Source organism: Neofelis nebulosa, chromosome 15 (assembly GCF_028018385.1).
Source record: "Neofelis nebulosa isolate mNeoNeb1 chromosome 15, mNeoNeb1.pri, whole genome shotgun sequence".
NCBI lineage: Eukaryota > Metazoa > Chordata > Mammalia > Carnivora > Felidae > Neofelis > Neofelis nebulosa.
The window spans coordinates 15,895,653-15,915,656 of NC_080796.1; the positions used below are offsets into that span (position 1 = coordinate 15,895,653).

The 20,004-nt window shown below is 37.3% G+C and overlaps 1 protein-coding gene across 2 annotated transcripts in view; it reads right to left on the bottom strand.

Annotated features, from left to right (window-relative positions):
- The window catches only part of FMN2 (formin 2), a 393,127-nt gene that overhangs the window by 212,679 nt on the left and 160,444 nt on the right, over window positions 1-20,004 (bottom strand). The window contains exon 7 of one of the 2 annotated variants that reach the window (XM_058701860.1): window positions 14,990-15,177. The exons of the other annotated variant lie outside the window; for it this stretch is intronic. Coding sequence (XP_058557843.1) covers window positions 15,052-15,177 — 126 coding nt within the window. The 3' untranslated portion in view covers window positions 14,990-15,051. Of the gene's footprint in view, window positions 1-14,989; window positions 15,178-20,004 lie in introns of those variants that run through there. 2 annotated transcript variants of the gene reach the window in all.

The window sequence follows — 20,004 nt, forward strand, 5'->3', positions numbered from 1 at the left end:
ATTTCATTTCTGTAGTAATTCATATATAATGTATTTTACAAAAGTATCAAAACATAATGGTTTGGGGATTTAAAAACTGGTCCTTCACTAGGACAGCTTGAAGTAAGTATGCTTGGGCAAAGCCCTGCCCCAGGACAAAGACAGTACTTAGGTGCTACAGACTGTTTGTGTACCCCAAAACATATGTGGAAGCCTGATGATCAATGTGATAGTATTTGGATGTGGAGCCTGAGGGTGGTGATTAGGTCTTAAGAGTAGAACTCTCATAAATGGGATTCATGCCCTTATAAAAGAGGACTCAAAGAGACCCTTCATCCCTTCTGCCTAGTGGAGTCGCAGCAGAAAGGTGGCTGTCAGGAAGAGGGCTCCACCCCAAATAATGAATCTGCCAGTGCCTTGATCTTGGACTTCCCAGACTGCAGAACTGTGAGAAATAAATCTCTGTTGCTCATTAGCCACAAGTCTATGATATTCTGTTACAGCAGCCTGACTGGACTAAAGCACTGGGAAAGTAAGGCCAGAATGATAAGAAGACTTTGACCCAAAATCTACTCATAATTCCCCATATTTCCCCCCTGAAACTTCAGGGTAAAGACAGAAGCATAATTATCGGTGAGAATGTAGGATCTCAGTGGTCCCCAGATGAAGATCATTTTATTTTTCTGCCTCTGCCCACATCATCCTGGGCACAGTTGAAAAACCCATGTTGCTGGTAAAGGAATAGCTGTCTTACTTTTAAGACATCCAAGGTGAGGGGCACCTTGGTGGCTCAGCTGGTTAAGCATCTGACTCTTGATTTCGGCTAAGGTCATGACCTCATGGTTCATGGGATGGAGCCCCACGTGCTGATAGCACAGAGCCTGCTTGGGATTCTCTCTCTCTCCCTTTCTTTCTCCACCCCTCCCCTGCTCACTCTTTCACCCCCAAGATAAATAAACTTAAAAAAAGACATCCAAGTCAGAAAGTAAAGCAATGGAATATTAATTCACTAAACATTATTATTAGCATTAGTGCCCAGTATAACTCCCACACTTAAAATTAAGGACAAATCCTTAATGAACTCCTTAATGATAGACTTGCAATCAACACATTCATGTCAACATTAGAATAAGCAGAGAACAAAAATGATTGACGAATTCTCCAGAACCATGCTATCCAATACTGAATTATTGAACTAGCTCTTATAGCTAGTTGGGTACTTGAAAGTTTGTTTGTTTGTTTTAATTTTCATTTTGCCTATCTCTCTACACTTTTTTTTTAAGGAGGCCCAGTGTGGAGCCCAACGCAGGACTTAAACTCATGACCCTGAGATCAAGAACTGAGCCCGGACCAAGAGTCTGATGCTTAATGACTGAGCCACCTAGGCACCCCTCTGTCTATGTGTTTTTTTTTTAATATGGCTACTAGAAAATTGAAAATTGTATGCGTGCCTTGCATTATATTTCTATTGGGCAGCACTAATCAATAAGATCTAACAAATTCAGACAAATTACTAAACCCATTTAGCTTGGACCTAGATTTCTTTTTTATCAAGTTCAAAAATAAAGGGAGCTAAAGATAACATCTGTGTCAAAGGTTCCTTGGCTATTGAATAAGCCTCACTTCCAGGTCAGTTAAAACAAAAACAGAAACAAAAACAAAACACCACATGCCAGATTTGTTCCCTATTAGATAGTGTAAGCAAAACAGGTCAAAAGTATACTTTGAGGGAATGACATGACCCAGATGCCAGAATATGAGGCCCCTGAATGAGTTTAGGAAGATTCTTCTTTCCACCACACAATACTCCAGAAAATTGAAACACCACATATTCAAAATCCTTTCCTTTTAGAATGGATATGAACCTTCCAATTGTAGTGTATACTACTGGTTGATTATTTAAAAATCTAACCTAAATGAAGCTATTTATAGAAATTAAAGTTTTGGTGTTTTGGGGTTTTTTGCTTTTTGTGGGTTTTTTTAGTGCTTACAGAACTTGTCTGATCTGTTTTCAAGTGTCAATTTCCCCATTGAAATAGTAGTTAGTAAATAGGCCAGCATAATATCTTCCCTCACACACAACCAGGCAGTTTCTTGAACATATTTCCATACTTTCAACAGAACCTTTCCTTTACTAAATGTGTTCTAAACAATGTCCTTCTGCAACAGACCAGATTCCTTTTGTAGACTAGCCCATCTTATCTGAGGCTCTAAATGGAGCCTAATGTTGGCAAGCTACACATCTTAGCTGAAATTTTTGTTCTGTTCAATAGCTCTCTCCCCTCATACTCTTGGCTTGGTCCCAACATCTTTTATTTTTGTCTTCCTTAATTTTTTATCATTTCCGGAATATGTCATGTTTCTCTTCCTGCCTCAGGAAACAATATTTTGCAGTGTATTTGGATGGTTATTTCTCCAATTATTTCCCTGGATTCTTTGTCCACTTCCTACCACCGAACCTGCACGCACTGCAAATCCTCCCTATTGTCTTCTTTTTATTTGTTTGTTTGTTTTGCTTTGTTTTGTTTTGTTTTCATTGCTTTCTTCTCTTGTCTAACAAGTACAACCATGGTCCTTGGAAGGGCCTCACATATTTATATTGCATGGGTTGTTCACAGCTCTGACTACTAGTCTACGTCTTCAATTACCTCCTGTTCACTTCCACTTGGAGGCCTGCCCTCCTTCTACAACTCAGCATGACCAAATTCTAAGCACATTGATTCAACAAAACTAAGGACCTTTTGCAGCAGGTCCCATGTTTAAGAACTTATGCCACAAAATCCTCTTGATTATTTAGCAATAGAACTTCTGAGTTTTAGTGATTACATGGCTGGCCAGCTAGCACAGCATTTTTCACAGCCTACTTTATACCTAGGTATAGCCATGTGACCAAGGCAATGCAGAGAACAATAGGGCACTGCCTTAAAAAGGAATCTCTTGGGGCTCTTGGGTGGCTCAGTCAGTTAAGCATCTGACTTCTGCTCAGGGCATGATATCCTGGCTTGTGAGTTCAAGCCCTGTGTTGAGCTCTGTGCTGACAGCTCAGAGCTGGAGACTGCTTCAGATTCTGTGTCTCCTTCTTTCTCTGCCCCTCCCCCACTCATGCTCTATCTCTTTCTCTCTCTCTCAAAAATAAATATTTTTTAAAAAGGAATCTCTTTGCTCTCTACTTCCTATTTTCTTCTTGAATTCTGTTTTAAGGCAGAATTAAGGAAATAAGCCATCTTCAACCATAATATACCCTAGGGGAAGTGAAGCAACAAAGGAGCTTGGAAATCGATCTCTGGACAACCTAGTGGAATCAAGTGACTCTACCTGCCCAGACATTTCTGTATAGAGGGAAATGAACTTTCCACCTTTTATAGGTCACAGTAGATGCGGCCAAACCAATATATATTTTTTTATTCTTAATTTTATTTTTTTGCCAAACCAATATTTTAACTGAGGCATCCACTGAGTTATAGGCATTCTACTAAACATCAGGGCAAATGCACAGACCAAGGAGATGAAGGAATTAATCATCCTCTGTTCAGCTAGCTCTATTCTACAACCCTTGTATTCAGTCAGGGGTACCACCAGCCTGACATCAGTGCGGAGACCTTTGACCCATTTCTCCTCTGCATTTCCATATCCAGTCATACATCAAAGTCCACTGATGTTTCCTTTTCTTACCTTCCTCTCTTCAACTACCATCACCCTGGTGCAAGTTCTTTTTACCTCCTCACACAGCATGGGAGCTTCCTGCTTCCAAGTCCTTTGTCCTGCTTTTAGACCACCACCCCATAAAGGCTGCTTTCACCACACCATCCTCTTACCCTTATTTCTCTGCTCTATTTTTCATTGTCAAAATGACAGATTACTCCCTGGGCAGAATGTTCAAGTATCATTCCCCAAAGCCACCTTTCTAAACCTCCTCCCGTCTCTCATACAAGTCTTACCAGGGCTGAATTAGGACCCTCTTCTTTAGTATCATAAGACTGTATGTTTCCCTACTGTAATATACACACCATAAAGTAGTTGTTGAGGTAATTCTCACTACAATGCGAGCATCTCCAGACAGAAGCTGTCCAATTGTATGCTTCAGTCCCAACAATGATGGATACACTGAGGGCATTCATGAAGGGCAGGGCACGTCTGTTGAACAAGTGAGCCTTGTCTAAAACACTTTGCTTACTTCTGAAGCCCTCCCACTCCCTAATCTTGAAAAACAGTTTCCAGTGGCACCTGGGTGGCTCAGTTAAGCATCCGACTATGGATTTTGGCTCAGGTCATGATCTCATGGCTCATGAGTTCAAGCCTCACATTGGGCTCTGTGCTGACAGCATGGAGATTGTTTGGGATTCTCTCTCTCCCTCTTTCCGTCTGCCTCCTACGCTCATACACATGCATGTGCTCTCTCTCAAAATAAACAAAAAAACTTAAAAAAATAGTTTCCACCCTTACTAGACATCAGAATGACCTAGGAAGTTTCTTAAATAAAGGTTCCCACTTTCCATTTTGAAAAGTCATTTTTCTCTAGAATAAAGCCCTGGAATATACATTCTCTTAAAAACTCCACAGCTAATGGTGATGCGACTCTAGAGAAGTATTCAAATACTTGCTGATTTAGTTGTGATTCTACAATGAAACTCAACTCCGGGACTGAAAGATAAGAATTTATATAATTTGATTCAGAGTCATGTTAAGGCACAGTAGAAAGCCAATGTGAAGTATATATATTATGTAACACAAACCATATTTAAATGATTATTTAATCAGTCCACAACCTTGTTTGTTATGAATTCAGAACTTTTAGAAAAGTATTTTATCTAGTATTCCATGTGACATAAATAATGAAGCTGATGTATCAAAGGTCTAAACATTAAATATCCAACAAATAGACAACCTGAAGTTGCAGTTTGTAATAATCCATTGAAATCACACGCGAAAGAAAGAAACTAAATAACTTGCTCACAGTCTAAATGCAGAGTCACAGCAAGGGTTTTGTTTCCTAATTCCTAGTCAGGGAGAGTGCATTACTTTCCTCTGAAATGGTTTGTCAGGATCTTGCTGGAAACTGATATTAGATTAGAGGGATAAATGGCCAGATCCAATAAGGCAAATCCTTCTCTGAGTAGGGTAAGATAAGAAGAGTCAACTGCAGAGATTAGGTAGAGGTAAATTCCAAAGCAGAATTATAGAATGTAAAAATCGCTGTTTCTCACACAGATATTAGAGCACAAGTCAGTATATCAAGTGGTAGGCAACCCACTCAAGAACAGATACAAAAAATATCCAAGAATGCTACGATGAGAAAGTAGCAAGAGAATAGAAGAAAACAGTAAAACAGTAAAAACTGCACCAAAAGCTTAAGAATAGAAGGAGATTCTGAGAGAGTATAATTCCCAGGCTCAGAATTTCTAATAATTTGAAATGTGTGGAGGTAAGAAATCTGTATTTCAGTCCATGCCTTTGCTTAAATTAGCAGCTATATAACTTTGAACAAGTTCTTTATCCAAACAAAGGATCTCAATTTCCCTATCTGTAGAACATAGTTAATAATCCATATGCAATATTCCAATAATTTATGGCAATCAAATACACAACATGAAATATTTTAAAGTATAAAACATGTAGCGAATACAAGGTATTGGTGTTAATTAAATAATTCAATAAGTAGCAATTATATTTTATAATGCTATAAAAAGCACTCGAGCTTATTCCAAGAGAAAAAAAACAAGCAATAATAGTAAGTCATAAGGAATAAACCAAATAAAGTTTGGTAAACTCTAGAATTAAAAGAGAACAATCCACGCATTGGCTAATCCCCACCCCCTAGCAAATTTACAAAGTGTTGTTTCACTAAAAATTCTTTAGGTATACTGTTGGGCATCTCCTAACTTTGATATGAATTCAGTTTTCTTACTTTGGAAAGATACGGTCATCTCTAGATTTTTGATGCAATGAGAATCAGGACCCAAGAGACTTCTCTGCACTGTCTGATACTATTTGATGAAAGCAGCAAACATCTTCAATCTTAACTAGTCTGCACTCAAAAGTAAAGAACGCTCATGTGGGATTTTGCAGAGCAAGAGGTTATCAGGGATTTTTTAGCCCACGTACACAAGCAAGGAGGACTGCAGTCTTATTTACACTACCACCTTCTCCTCTTCTGATTAGTGTTAAGCCTCAGGGCAGGGTGGCCAGCCTCACAGACATCCAACAGCATTCCAAGGCACTGCAGACCAGAGGGAGGTATTGACACTGACCATGCCCAGGAGTGATATCTCCAGACTATCTGGTTGGCACCAGACGATCCTGTCTACTTGGGCAGCTTCAGCACAGTCTGGGAAACAAAGCAGGTACAGTTTGCTAATTGGGGAGATATCTGAATCCCTCACTGATCAAGAATCTAGAAGTCAACCTTGAAAATAAAGCATAGTCTACTCTGACAGTGTTTACCTGCTTCTTCACTTAGTCCTGAATGAGTCTCTTGGCCTAGGTGCCAAACTACAGTTTAGGTGAGAGCTACCTGCTTTGCCAGACCTGCTTGTGGGTCTGAGTCAACCTCAGAAGGGGACTGATAGCTGCACAATTTGGTAAGGTTACCAGTAGGAACCTATGTGTGCTATCCCAGTCTGTCAACATCTCTCACTTGATTGTCTTCATATACATTTTAGACTTGAGTTTAAAAAGCTCTGTTTCCTGGTTCTAATATAATCTGAATGCTGTTCCTCAACGAAATGGGTTAACTGTTTCAACCTCTCCTGGCACCAGCTTCCTGGTTTCTGCTTTTATTCTCATTTAGTCCAAGATCCTAACACCAGTCTCCGGGTCCCATATCCTAGGCTGTCCCAACTATAAGTATGTGGGACATCTCACCAAATGAAAACTACTCTCTACCTGGATCTCCATGGTTTCTCAATAATGATATCTCACTCTGCTATCTTTTGCCATTTGTACACCAGTATGAGTCATAATATCAGAAATGAAGTCAAACACAAAATATATCATTAAAAACAGCAAATGTGTTTGTAATTTGTAGAGTAATTTGATAAACTCTAAGAAATATGCGTCCTTCCTTGTTTTGACAAAGGTGTTCTCAAATAGTGGTGTCTACCTAACCTACAAGATCAGTCACATTTACCCACTCAGGTTGACTCTTCTCTCCTGCACCTTAGAATGCAGGCAGGTAAAGAAGAGGAACAGAGCCATAGACCTGTGCTAAATAAATTCAAGTTGAATGAAGTAATTAAACATTCCAAAAGCTTGGTGTATTCAAATCACATCTGCCAAAATAATAACTATCATGTATTGATCCACAGAAGAAGAAAGCAATGTTCATATATTGCCAAAAGATCCACAACAACATGGGACAGGCTGGAATTTCCATTCAGCTCTGCCTGACTCCAAAGCGCACTCGTTGCCCCTGCTCTCAGCCCCTTCAGACACACACACACACACACACACACACACACACACACACACACACTTTACAGCACCCCTGATAGCAGAGCATCACAGTACAAGAATCCACTAACAATAAAACAAAGGAAAATTTTGGGCTTTTTATTTTTTGTTAAAGGGATAAATTTAAAAGAATTAGAGATGCCTGGGTAGCTCAGTCAGTTAAGCGTCTGACTCTTGATTTCGGTTCAGGTCATAATCTCATGGTTCGTGAGAGCAAGCACTGTGTGGGGCTTTGCACTGACAGCTCAGAGACTGCTTGGGATTTTCTCTCTGCCTGCCGCCCCACGCCCCACCCCCCACCCCCGTACATATGTGCTCTCTCTCTCTCTTGCTCTCAAAATAAATAAACTTAAAAACAATAAAAATAAATAGGGGCACCTGAGTGGCTCAGTCCATCAAGTGGGTGACTTCAACTCAGGGCATGATCTCATGGTTTGTGAGTTTAAGCCCCACAACAGGCTCTGTGCTGACAGTTCAGAGCCTGGAGCCTGCTTTGGGTTCTGTGTCTCCCTTTCTCTCTGTGCCTCCCCCACTCATTCTCTCTCTCTCTCTCTCTCTCTCTCTCTCTCTCTCTCTCTCTCTCTCTCTCTGTCTCTCTCTCTCTGAAAAATAAACACTAAAAAATGTTTTTAATAAAAAAATAAAAATAAATAAATAAGGGCGTCTGGGTGACTCAGTCAGTTAAGCCTCCAACTTCAGCTCAGGTCATGATCTCGCAGTTTGTGAGTTCGAGCCCCGCGTCGGGCTCTGTTCTGACAACTCAGAGCCTGAAGCTTGCTTTGGATTCTGTGTCTCCCTATCTCCGTTCCTCCCCTGCTCATGTTCTGTCTGGCTCTGTTGCTCAAAAATAAATGTTAAAATTTTTGGAAAAATAAATAAATACATAAATGAATGAGAAATTCAATTCCTTACTTATTATCTCAACTTCTTTCTTAAATTACACTAAAGCATTTACGATCATGTTGACTAGCAAAACAATAAAACAGACAAACAACAACAACAAAAACAGTCTAAAGTGATCCTAAACAAATTAATGGGAAAAATGGCGTAAGGTTAAATTTTAATAAAATGTTTATTCTAATAGGTTACATTTCCAAATTTCACATTTCATTTAAAAAATACTATAGTAACATGGAATAAAATGTTGAAATAAATAACATTATGCTCTTCAAATAAAGTACTTTTCTAATTAAAACCAACTACTATAAATCCCCATCTCTCTCCTCCTTCTTAAACACAGAGAAGACATACAGAGATGTTTAAAGTCCTTCGATTAAAACACACACGTGCGCACACGCACACACAATCTTCTCTTGTATATTCTTTGGACACAGCTTTTTGCCATTGTAGCTTGTTTTGTCATGTAGACTGTATGAAAGATATAATTTATCCCTTCGCCATTTCAAATATCTTGGTGACCAAAAAAACAATGTTTCATCTCTCTGATAGGATGCAAGTCCTGTGGAATTGTATTTTTCTCTCCAAAATTCCTTCAAAATATCTGGTTTTAGATCTTTAAATGTTAATGACTTTAATACTATGTTTTTAGCATTTAAAACTTACTGGGAACCCTTACAGGCTAGGCTTAGAATTAAAATATCAAAAATGAATAAATAAATTGTGAGTACCTCTAAATGTTTCCTAGTATTACTAAAAATATTTGGATATTGAATGGGTCTGCAGAATATGGACATCAACATCTCATTTCATATTTCAGTATTATCAACGGGTGATGTTAGTTATCACAAATGAAAAATACAGCACAAGTAAAATCATGCTAATAATAAACCTAAATGAATAAGAGACTTATTGAAACCATTTTCACATTTATTATTATATTATAGCAACTATATTGAGAGAACACTACTTGGCATATAATAATAAAGGGCTTTATGCTGTTGACTCTTATAATCACTGCAAAAACCCAGTGAGGCAGTGACTACTAGTGTCCACATTTCACAACTGGTAACACACCCATGTAGCAGCATGTGCACTCAGGTGGTCAGGCTCAAGTCTGCCCTCTGAGTCATTCTCCCACCTGGAACCTTCCATATGGAGAGCACTCTTTCTGCCAAGGAATTTCACACACTGCGCCTCAGCTTCCCACAACTTTGTCAATATCCTGTGTTAGCATATACAATTAAGGACAGATAAAACATAATGGGGATTAATTTATTTTTCAATTATTAGCTAAAAATCAAAGCTTAGACCAAAACCCTGTCTGAATATTCTACGTATTACTCAATTTCAGGCAAAACATGAAAAACAAACAAAAGCCAAAATAGCTCACTTCCTTAGTACTATAACAACAATATGCCAGAGATAAACTTAGATTAAAAGTGTTCTAAGGAAGAAGTTAAATATTCAGGAGATTAATGACCACCGAGCATAAGCTTATTGAGTACAATCACATAATAAACTTTTAATTTTTCAGTGAATGCTATTCAGTTTCTGACCTATTTAGGCATCCTGCTTTTCTTCCTATCTTTTAGCCATTGGCAATGACATTACTTTCTGGCCCTGACAGAAAGACAAAACTTGATTTCTGGCTCTATCCACTGAGTATCATGGTGCTTTTAGCAGTGTGAAAACGTGTAAGAGTGAAAACTGCACTTGAGCCCTACCCCATGGAGGAACACATTTCCAGCTTTCTTACAAGTGTACAATCTTTATTTTGGGAAATGACATATTGAATAAGCAACTGGCTAATTTTCCAAAGACCTCCCAGAGTTTGGAAGTAAAAGAGCGATAAACATTGACTTGTCACTGAGCTAATTTATGATGTTCATTTTTAGAGAATAAAAGTTTCAATATGTGATTTTAAGCCTTTACAGACCAATGGTCTTCTTTTTGATGGCACCATTTTGAAGGACTGTATGTTACCATTTTCCCTTTCTTCAACAATTCCATTTAAAGAAACCTATACTATACTAAATAATTGTCACATTCTCACAGAACAATAGTCAAATTTATTATTCATTTCCCTGGAGACATCCTCCAACTCTCTTGTCCCCTAAGTCTCAAGTTAGTGCTTTGTTGTTCAAAAAAGAGTCTTCTAAGGTGGCTACCATTTAAACAAAATTTTATATTGCTATTAAGTTATAACAATAGTAAAGTGAACAATAATAAATGTGATACTTTAATTAATTTTTGCACATGAATATACTCTTGTAATCATCCTTCAGATCACTATATAGAACAGTATCAGTATTCCTAAAGACTCCATTCATACCTCTTTCCTATCAATCCTTCTTCCAAAATCCCATTCTGACTTCTATAGCCATAGATTATTGTTGTCTGTTCTTGAACATCATATAAATGGAAACATACCGCTTATATTGGCTTTGTCTATGAAATCCATCAATGTTGCTAAGCATAATGAAAGACTGTTATTTTTCATTGTTTAATACTATTCTTGTGTGTAGTTAAACCACAATTTATTCTTCCATTCTAATATTGATACATATATGAAAAGTTTTCAGTTTAGAGCTATTACAAATTACATGCATTTTCATGGACATATGAACTGATTTCTCTTGGATATATACCCACAGAAGCAAGACTACTGGGTCACAGTGTATATATACTGAGTTTTAGTGTTTACTACAATTAGTTTTCCAGAGCGGTTTGGAGAAAGTACTTTCTCCAAAGTTCAGTAGACTAATAAAATGAAAAACCAAAACTTCATTCTTTTCAGTAATTTTCTTTACACAGTTATGAGAAAATTATTAAATATCTCAGAATGAGGGGCACCTGGGTGGCTCAGTCGGTTGAGTGTCCGGACATGATCTCCCTGTCCATGGGTTCGAGCTCTGCATCGGGCTCTGTGATTACACCTCAGAGCCTGGAGACTCTTTCAGATTCTGTCTCCCTCTCTCTGCCCCTCCCCCACTCATGCTCACTCTCTCTCTCGCTCTTTCTCTCCCTCTGTCAAAAATAAATAAACATTAAAAATATTTTTAAAAATATCTCAGATTTATTTAATCATAAGATTAATTAAGCCACTCAGGAGCCTATCAATCAGTTAAGTGTTTTGGAAAGCTGTTACACATGTCAATGAGTCCAACACCACATCTAAGGAAATGCATACATTAAGAACAGATACAGATATAATTTATATATACACCAAATAAGTTTTAATTCCTTTACCCATGACTGTTGCTGAACTTTTAGAAGCAGTAGATATAAAAATACAGTGTTAGATGTATTTCAAATGTCCATAAATACAACCATAAAATAAATTCAATACTATAATCAGCTACATAAAGATGTTTGTATGGAAACCAATTTGACAATAAATTATATTTAAAAAAAGTAATTTTGAATGATCAGTAAGTATGCAAGCATTCTTGGAAAGTATGACTCGCAAATGTTTATTTCTGGATTGGATTTTTCCAGCCAGCTCATAGTGCTTCCATCCTAGAATCTGTGGGTAACATTTTCATAGAAGACAAGTCAAATCAAATTAATCACAACTAAGAAACTAAGTCAAATCAAAAGAAAAAAGAAGCAAATCATCTTTTTTAAAAAAGATTCATTCAAAAGTCAAATAAAAGCAATATCAGAATCAGAGGCTATTTGGGTTATGAGTTTGTTTCTCTCAGCTCAGCATTATTCTCTCGAGTTTTGGGCAGCAAGAAGGCAAACAGACTCAAGTATGTACATAGAGATTTCCATACATATAACTGAACTCTGTCCCTCTCTCAAAACTCAGTCTTATTCTGCACTCCTTGTTCTACCTTGCAAAGCTGAAGTGCTAAGCTCAGTGCTTAGAGCATTGTCTAAATTAAGCATGGAGTGACTTATTGTCACATGGAATCTCTGGATACCTAACTGCTCCTATGAGATTCCCTTTTATCACTACATAATGACTCAGTCTCTGTCCTAGTCTGGAAGTGACTCCATCCCCTGGCCTTTATTCTACTTCTAAAAATCCAAGGAAGGGAAAGATACTGAAAATGCACAGCAATAAACATACAATTCCCCAGGGCAGGAAACTGATAATGGGAAAAAGATCCACATGCATCAAAACACATGGTCTGTACGAAAGAGTAAGGTGAGACACCAGCAGGTAATATCCATAGCTAAGCCAAGACTGACCTAAACAACAGGGAGTAGGGCTCTTATAAAAATCTCTGAACATTTTCTAAGTTGGTGGCAACTCAACTGACTATACCTGTTAATTATCTGTTCAAGAATCTCAATGGAGACCATCAGAAGTCAACTAAATGAATTAACTCTTATAACAACAAAGTTGTTACTACAGCCTTCAAACCATTTTGTTTTGTTGTTTTGTTTTGTTTGTTTTGTTTTGTTTTAGGAGGCAAGAGGTAGAAATATAACTGGAGAACCCAAGATCCAAATCCTAGCCTCTTCCATGATTGGTCCAATTTGTCTGAAAGAGTATACATAACTACTTATAGTGAAGGCAATACTTAATTTGCTGAAGACATGGTAAGGACTTTCATGTCGTTGAACTTTCTTAAGGCACTTCCATGAAAACCTAAGCCCAAGATGGCAAACAAGAGGAAAATGAAGCCCCTGAAAGAAACCCCAAATGCAATTTAATTTATATATGATCTTTGGTCAAAAAGTCTAGGATTAGGAAACATATCATGGGTAAGACTGGTAATGGGACCCATACCATGGAGAATCTTATTGTATGCAGTTAAAGGCATTCTCTAAAGAGAATGGATGTTGCTAGTGAGGGGATAGAAAAATCCATTTGTAGGTAGTCGCCTGAAAGGAAACTGTTCATCTACCGATGGAACTAAGTGAATGAAAGAACAGAAGCCATGCAAAACAAAACCAAACCAAACAAAACCGGTAACACTCAACATAATCTTGTGTCGAACTTTCACAGTAGATCACTCATGGACCAAATTTTCTGGAGCATGAATCATAAACCCACATCCTTTATGTCTACCCCATTAAGGGAAACAGAGGGATCTCTCACATAACATAGTAGATATGAATAGCCTACAGTATTAAAAATTATAAACCTTTTTTTAAAAAAAAAAACAGATATATGAATCATCAGGAGTGACCAATGAGCAAGTTGCCAAACTTCCTGAGTGGTATTCTTTCTGACATCCCTCATTGGACATTGGGGTAGGGGGATGAGAATAGAAAGGTGCTCTTATTCTCAGAGGCATCAGGCAACTTCTACCACCTGAACACAGGAAAATCTTGAGGTTCACTGATGCAAGACTAGGTATTTAACAAATGAATAACTGATCTAAATAAAAAGATACTTTTAAAAGAAAAGCAGGGATGCCTGGGTGGCTCAGCTAGTTAAGCATCCAACTCTTGATTTCAGCTCAGGCCATTATCTCACAGGTCATGAGATCCAGCTCCTCATCAGGCTCCGTGCTGACAGCACAGAGCTTGCTTGGTATTCTGTCTCTCTGCCCCTATCCTGCTTATGCACACATACATGTGCACTCTCGAGAGGAAAGAAAGAAAGAAAGAAAGAAAGAAAGAAAGAAAGAAAGAAAGAAAGAAAGAAAGAAAGAAAGAAAGAAAGAAAAGAAAAGAAAAGGAAAGGAAAGGAAAGGAAAGGAAAGGAAAGGAAAGGAAAGGAAAGGAAAGGAAAGGAAAGGAAAGGAAAGGAAAGGAAAGGAAAGGAAAGGAAAGGAAAGGAAAGGAAAAGAAAAAAGAAACGAAGTACCACAACAATTCTACAAATACTCTTTAATTTCATCTCAGATTGGTATCTTGGCCTAGAAGTCCCTCTATTTGATCACGCAAGAATGGCATCCAGGCTTTTTTTTTTCCTCAACAGCTATATGGAGATACTCTAGGACATTAAAGAATCATTCTTGGGGCGCCTGGGTGGCGCAGTCGGTTAAGCGTCCGACTTCAGCCAGGTCACGATCTCACGGTCCGTGAGTTCGAGCCCCGCGTCAGACTCTGGGCTGATGGCTCGGAGCCTGGAGCCTGTTTCCGATTCTGTGTCTCCCTCTCTCTGACCCTCCCCCGTTCATGCTCTGTCTCTCTCTGTCCCAAAAAATAAATAAAAAACGTTGAAAAAAAAAATTAAAAAAAAAAAAAAAGAATCATTCTTGATTTGCTACAATATCTGAGTCTTCTTCTTTTTCTCCCTTTCCAATATTTGAACTAGAAGCCAAAAGCCTAGTAACAGAATAACTGAAGTAGAGGCAGGAAAGAGAAGGATTCAAATTTGTACAATTTGTTTAATAAAACATGCCTGATTTTGATAAACATAAAGTCAGGAAGCTGCCCAGTGAAGAGCAGGATAACATCTTACTTCCTCAGAAATATACAAGGAAATACAAGAATTATTCTCATCTGATTCAACATGATTTTCTAATTATACCTAATCTCTGGAGAGATCAATACACACATATCTTTTTGGTAACGGCAGAAAGTTCTTATACATCTCGTAAAGCAGAAGTCATGTGATTATTCTCCAACATACAATTTTGAAAAGTGTGATATAGGTCTCTGTGGTAGAAAAGAAACAGACATGCAAACCCAGACTGGATTTGGGCTTAAAGAGACACAAATTGGCATCTTCACATATAATGCTCATGTGCACTCACCCTTCCAAGGCCTCTTTCCCTTTCTTCTACAATGGGTTTTCCCTTTTCTGGAAGTTCTCTATACCCTTGATATCTTCTCCGACAGAAGTTCTGCCCAGTGTGTAAAATTTCTTTGGCCCTCCTCACCTTTTTCTCCTCTTTTCGGGGTAAGAATCATGGCGAGGGTAGGGGGGATGAGTGTCACCTGAGGAGGTTGTTAATGCAAAAAAAATTCAATAGTTTGTTCGAATTTTTTCTGCCTTTTTTTTTTTTGCTTTGTCCCCACAGAAAACCAGCTGACACTGTGGGCTAAAGGACAGGCTAACTGGAATGGGTGAAAAGGAATGAACTTATTATCACAGCTATCAAGCAGTTAAAAATATGTTTCCAATTAAAAGGATCTAGGAAAAAAATGAATTCATGCACTGTAGCAATTCTACTCCTACCCACATATCCTTCATCCTTCTGAAAGGTAGACTTACATCCAACCCACAGTTTAAAGAAACTATGAAATATACATATTGTCACCAGTAGGTACTGCAATAGTTCTCAGGAACCTGTTTCAAAAGTTCCCAAATCATTAGAATGGCCCACTTCGCTTGTTAAGGTAGGTTGAAGATCAATATGCAATGTTTGAGATCTTTCCTTTGCTTCTGATTCTTTGTTTGAAAATACAGAAAGAGGAGGAATTTAATAGTTTCATTTTACCCCCCAGTTAATAAGGGAATCTGGGTCCAATGTCCTCCAACATAACTTTATTGAGTTTTTCAGAATAAGTAACATCTTTTCAAATGTCAACTTCTCTGTGAACCTTAGTATGAGTCTTCATAAAGAATTATGCTAATTCCTACAAATGACCTCTGTGTAGTTAAAAAAAAAAATCAATAAAATAATCTTAGCAAGAGATGGTTCCACATGCTTTGAGAAGAAAACTTAAAAAGAATATAGACCCACTTTTGCCATTTTTCAGCATACTATTTGAAGTCCAAGCCACTGCCAGTTGAGAAAAAAAGAGAGATAAAAAGTATCCAAACTGAAAAAGAAGTAAAACTCTCCCTATTTGCAGATGACATGATACTACATATAGAAAACCCTAAAGACTCCACCAAAAAGCTGTTAGACCTAACAAATGAATCCGTCAAGTTTCAAACTTAATATACACATATCTGTTGCACTTTTATATACTAACAATGAACTATCATAAAGAGAAATTAACAATCCCAGTTATAATTGCATCAAAAAGAATAAAATACCTAGAAATAAATGTAACCAATGAAAAGAAAGTTACGTACTATGAAAACTGTAAGACACTGATGATGAAAGAAATTAAAGACAACACAAATAAATAGAAAGATATACTGTACTCATGGGAAGGAAAAAATGATTATTGTTAAAATGTCCATATTACCCAAAGCAATCTACAGATTCACTGCAATCCCTATCAAAATATCAGTAGCATTTTTCACAGAACTAGAACAAAGAAATCTAAAACTGGTATAGAACCACAAAAGACCCCAAGTGGCCAAGGCAATCTTGAGAAAGAAGAAAATTGGAGGTATAACAGTCTGATTTTAAACTATAAAACAAATCTATACGTAGTCAAAAATAGTATGGTACTGGCACAAAAACAGACACGTGGATCAATGGAATAGAATGAATGATCTAGAAATAAACCCACATTTATATGATCAATTAATGTGTGACACAGGAGACAAGAATATACAATGGGGAAAAACAGTCTTTTCAATAAATAGTGCTGGGCAAACCAGACTGGACAACTGCACACAAAATAATGAAACTGAACCACTTTCTCACACTATACACAAAACTGAACCACTTTCAAACTACACACAAAAATAAACTCAAAATGGATTAAAGATATAAACGTGAGACCTGAAACCATAAAACTCCTAGAAGAAAACACAGGCAGTAAACTCTTGTTGGTCATTGGTCTGAGAAATATTCTCTTGTATTTGTATCCTCAGGAAAAAGCAAAAACAAGCATATAGGACTATGTCAAACTAAAAAGCTTTTGCACAGCAAAGGAAACCAAAACAAAACAAAACAAAACAAAACAAAATGCCAACCCACTGAATGGGAGAAGATATTTACAAATGATACTGAGAACAGGTTAATATCCAAAATATATAAAGAATGCACACAATTCAATAACAACAAACAAACAAATGAACAGTGCAATTAGAAAATGGGCAAGGGCTTGAATAGACATTCCTTTGAAGAAGACATACAGACGGTCAAAAGACACATGAAAAGGTACTCAACATCACGAGTCGTCAGGAAAATGCAAATCAAAACCACAAGGAGATATCACTTACACCTGTCAAAAGAGCTATTATCAAAAAAACAGGAGAAAGAAGGCATGGGGTGCATGTGTGCATATGCGTGTGTGTATATAACGGAATACTACTCAGCCATAAAAAATGAAATCTTCAGAGAAGGACAAATGCCATATAATTTCACTTAAATGTGGAATCTAAAAAACAAAGCAAACAAAATAAAACAGAAACATACTAAAATAGTCTGGTAGTTCCAGAAGGGAAGGAGGTAGGGGATGAGCAAAATGGGGGAAGAGGATTAAAAGTCACAAACTTTCAGTTATGATAAGTAAAACACATTTCCTACGCAATGTATCACATAGGGAGTGGAGTTAATAATATTGTAATAATTTGTATGGTAACAGATGGCAGCTGTCTTTTATCATGATGACCATTTATTAACTTATATAAATGTTGAATCACATGTTGTATACCTGAAATTAATGTAATAATGCATGTCAAATACACTTCAACTGAAAAGGAGAAAATAGACCCACACTCAGTAGTTTTCTAATAGCTTGATTTTATTAAATGCTTGTGAAAGTTGAATCAATTGAAAAAACGGAGGCAATACATAAACTACTGAAAATCTACACCATATTATATTTTAAAAATACAATATTGGTGTTGGTGAACACATAGAAAAGATAACATAAATATATGAGCAAACAGCGAGACTACATTAAGATGACTAAGAAAGAGAGTGATAGGGGCGCCTGGGTGGCTCGGTCGGTTGAGCGTCCGACGTCAGCTCAGGTCATGATCTCGCGGTCCGTGGGTTCGAGCCCCGCGTCGGGCTCTGTGCTGACCGCTCAGAGCCTGGAGCCTGTTTCAGATTCTGCGTCTCCCTCTCTCTCTGACCCTCCCCCGTTCATGCTCTGTCTCTCTCTGTCTCAAAAATAAATAAACGTTAAAAAAAAATAATAAAAAAATTTAAAAAAAAAGAGAGTGATGACAGTGACAGATTCATTGTAGTTCTGGGTGGCCCAGTGGGGAAAAAAATTTGGTAGACTATTATGAAGGAAGAATGGTATGGTTATTAACACAGAACAATGAAATCTGTGAAACCATATTAGTAACCTCAAGAATGGCAAACATAACTTATTAAGTGAGATTAAGAAAAAGAGGGCAAACTAAATTACTGTTCAGTGACAGTCATGTGTTAAATATCCTCTCTACACTTTTGCATGCAATACTGATGGCAACACATGAAATAGTAATGGTGTCTCAACAAGAAATATACAAGAGGACAGACTCTTGAACCACACGAAATTTTAAGTGTAGTTAAGATAGCCATACTCACTCTTCTTGGAAACATTAGAAGCTGATGTGGCCTGGCTAAAAATAAGTTTATAAGTATATGAAAAAGATTTTTTTAAGTAGGTCTTTAATTCCATAATGTTGCATGAATTCAAATTGGGTAAAAGAATGAGCAAATGGAAGAGTCAGTAACATAAATATTGGGATACTCGTGGTAAATACAGAATACAGCTAATAATACTTGGAAAAATGGAGAAAACATATGGAACATGTTACCCAGAAGAAAACCAAGCCATGAAGATAAATGAGTTCAAGAAATACCTAGAAATGCTTTAGAAAACAGGGGGACATTTTAAAAAAGAGAAACTTAGAAGCGTAATAAAGATCTGATAAATTTGGCAAGACTTATTCCTAACCACTATTTCTCGTTCCTGAAGCCATCTGCTGAAAAACATGGCACCAAAGAGAATTGTCTCATATAGAACTTTATATTGTTTAGATAGAAAATCTCTCAATAAACTATTACTTTAGATTGAGAATGCAAGCCATCAACTCCGTTCAAAACCTACTTATTATTTCAAGCCCTACCTGTAACCACTCCAAGCCCTTCAGAGACCACTCTAGATTCTACAGTTCCAGGGTGTCAAGCTTTGATGCCTTCACATCTCTATTAAGAAGTTCTGTTTTTCCTCCTAGTTATATATACTATTCTAATTTAGCCAACTGCATAATTTGCATTTTTAATTGGAGTAGAATTGACAATGTTACATTAGTCTCAGGTGTACAACATAGTGATCTGATACCTTTATGGCATGTTATACCATGGTGTAGCTACCATCTGTACATTTTACACTAAATTAGTTCCCTTCCTGTTTAATTTTTTTATCAGCAAAACATACAGAAAAAACTGAATCCATTTTGCCATTTGATTATTTTCTTCATGTGCATTGTGTAATGATTAGATTTTGTAATAACACCAAGCTTTATCCATACACTGTATAAAGAGGAGGAAATACTTCTGATCTTTTTATTTTTCTCAATTAAAAAAATGTTTTAATGTTTGTTTATTTTTCAGAGAGACAGAGTGTGAGCAGGGAGGGGCAGAGAGAGAGGGAGACACAGAATCTGAAGCAGGCTTCAGGCTCTGGACTGTCAGCACTGAGCCTGACACGGGGCTTAAACCATGAGATCATGACCTGAGCCGAAGTCGGTCGCTTAACCGACTGAGCCACTTGGTGTCCCTTTAATCTTTTTAAAAGAGGAAATTTATTTTGGTTTGGTTTCGGGGAGACTTAATATAAAATGCAAAAAGTCTAATGAAAGTTTTTATTTCATTATTCGAATATGAGTTCCTCTCTATCTGCTTTCTATGGGGCAATATTCAAAAGGAAGCTGCCATTACTCTAATATGGAAGTCTTTGCTTACAAAAAAGCAG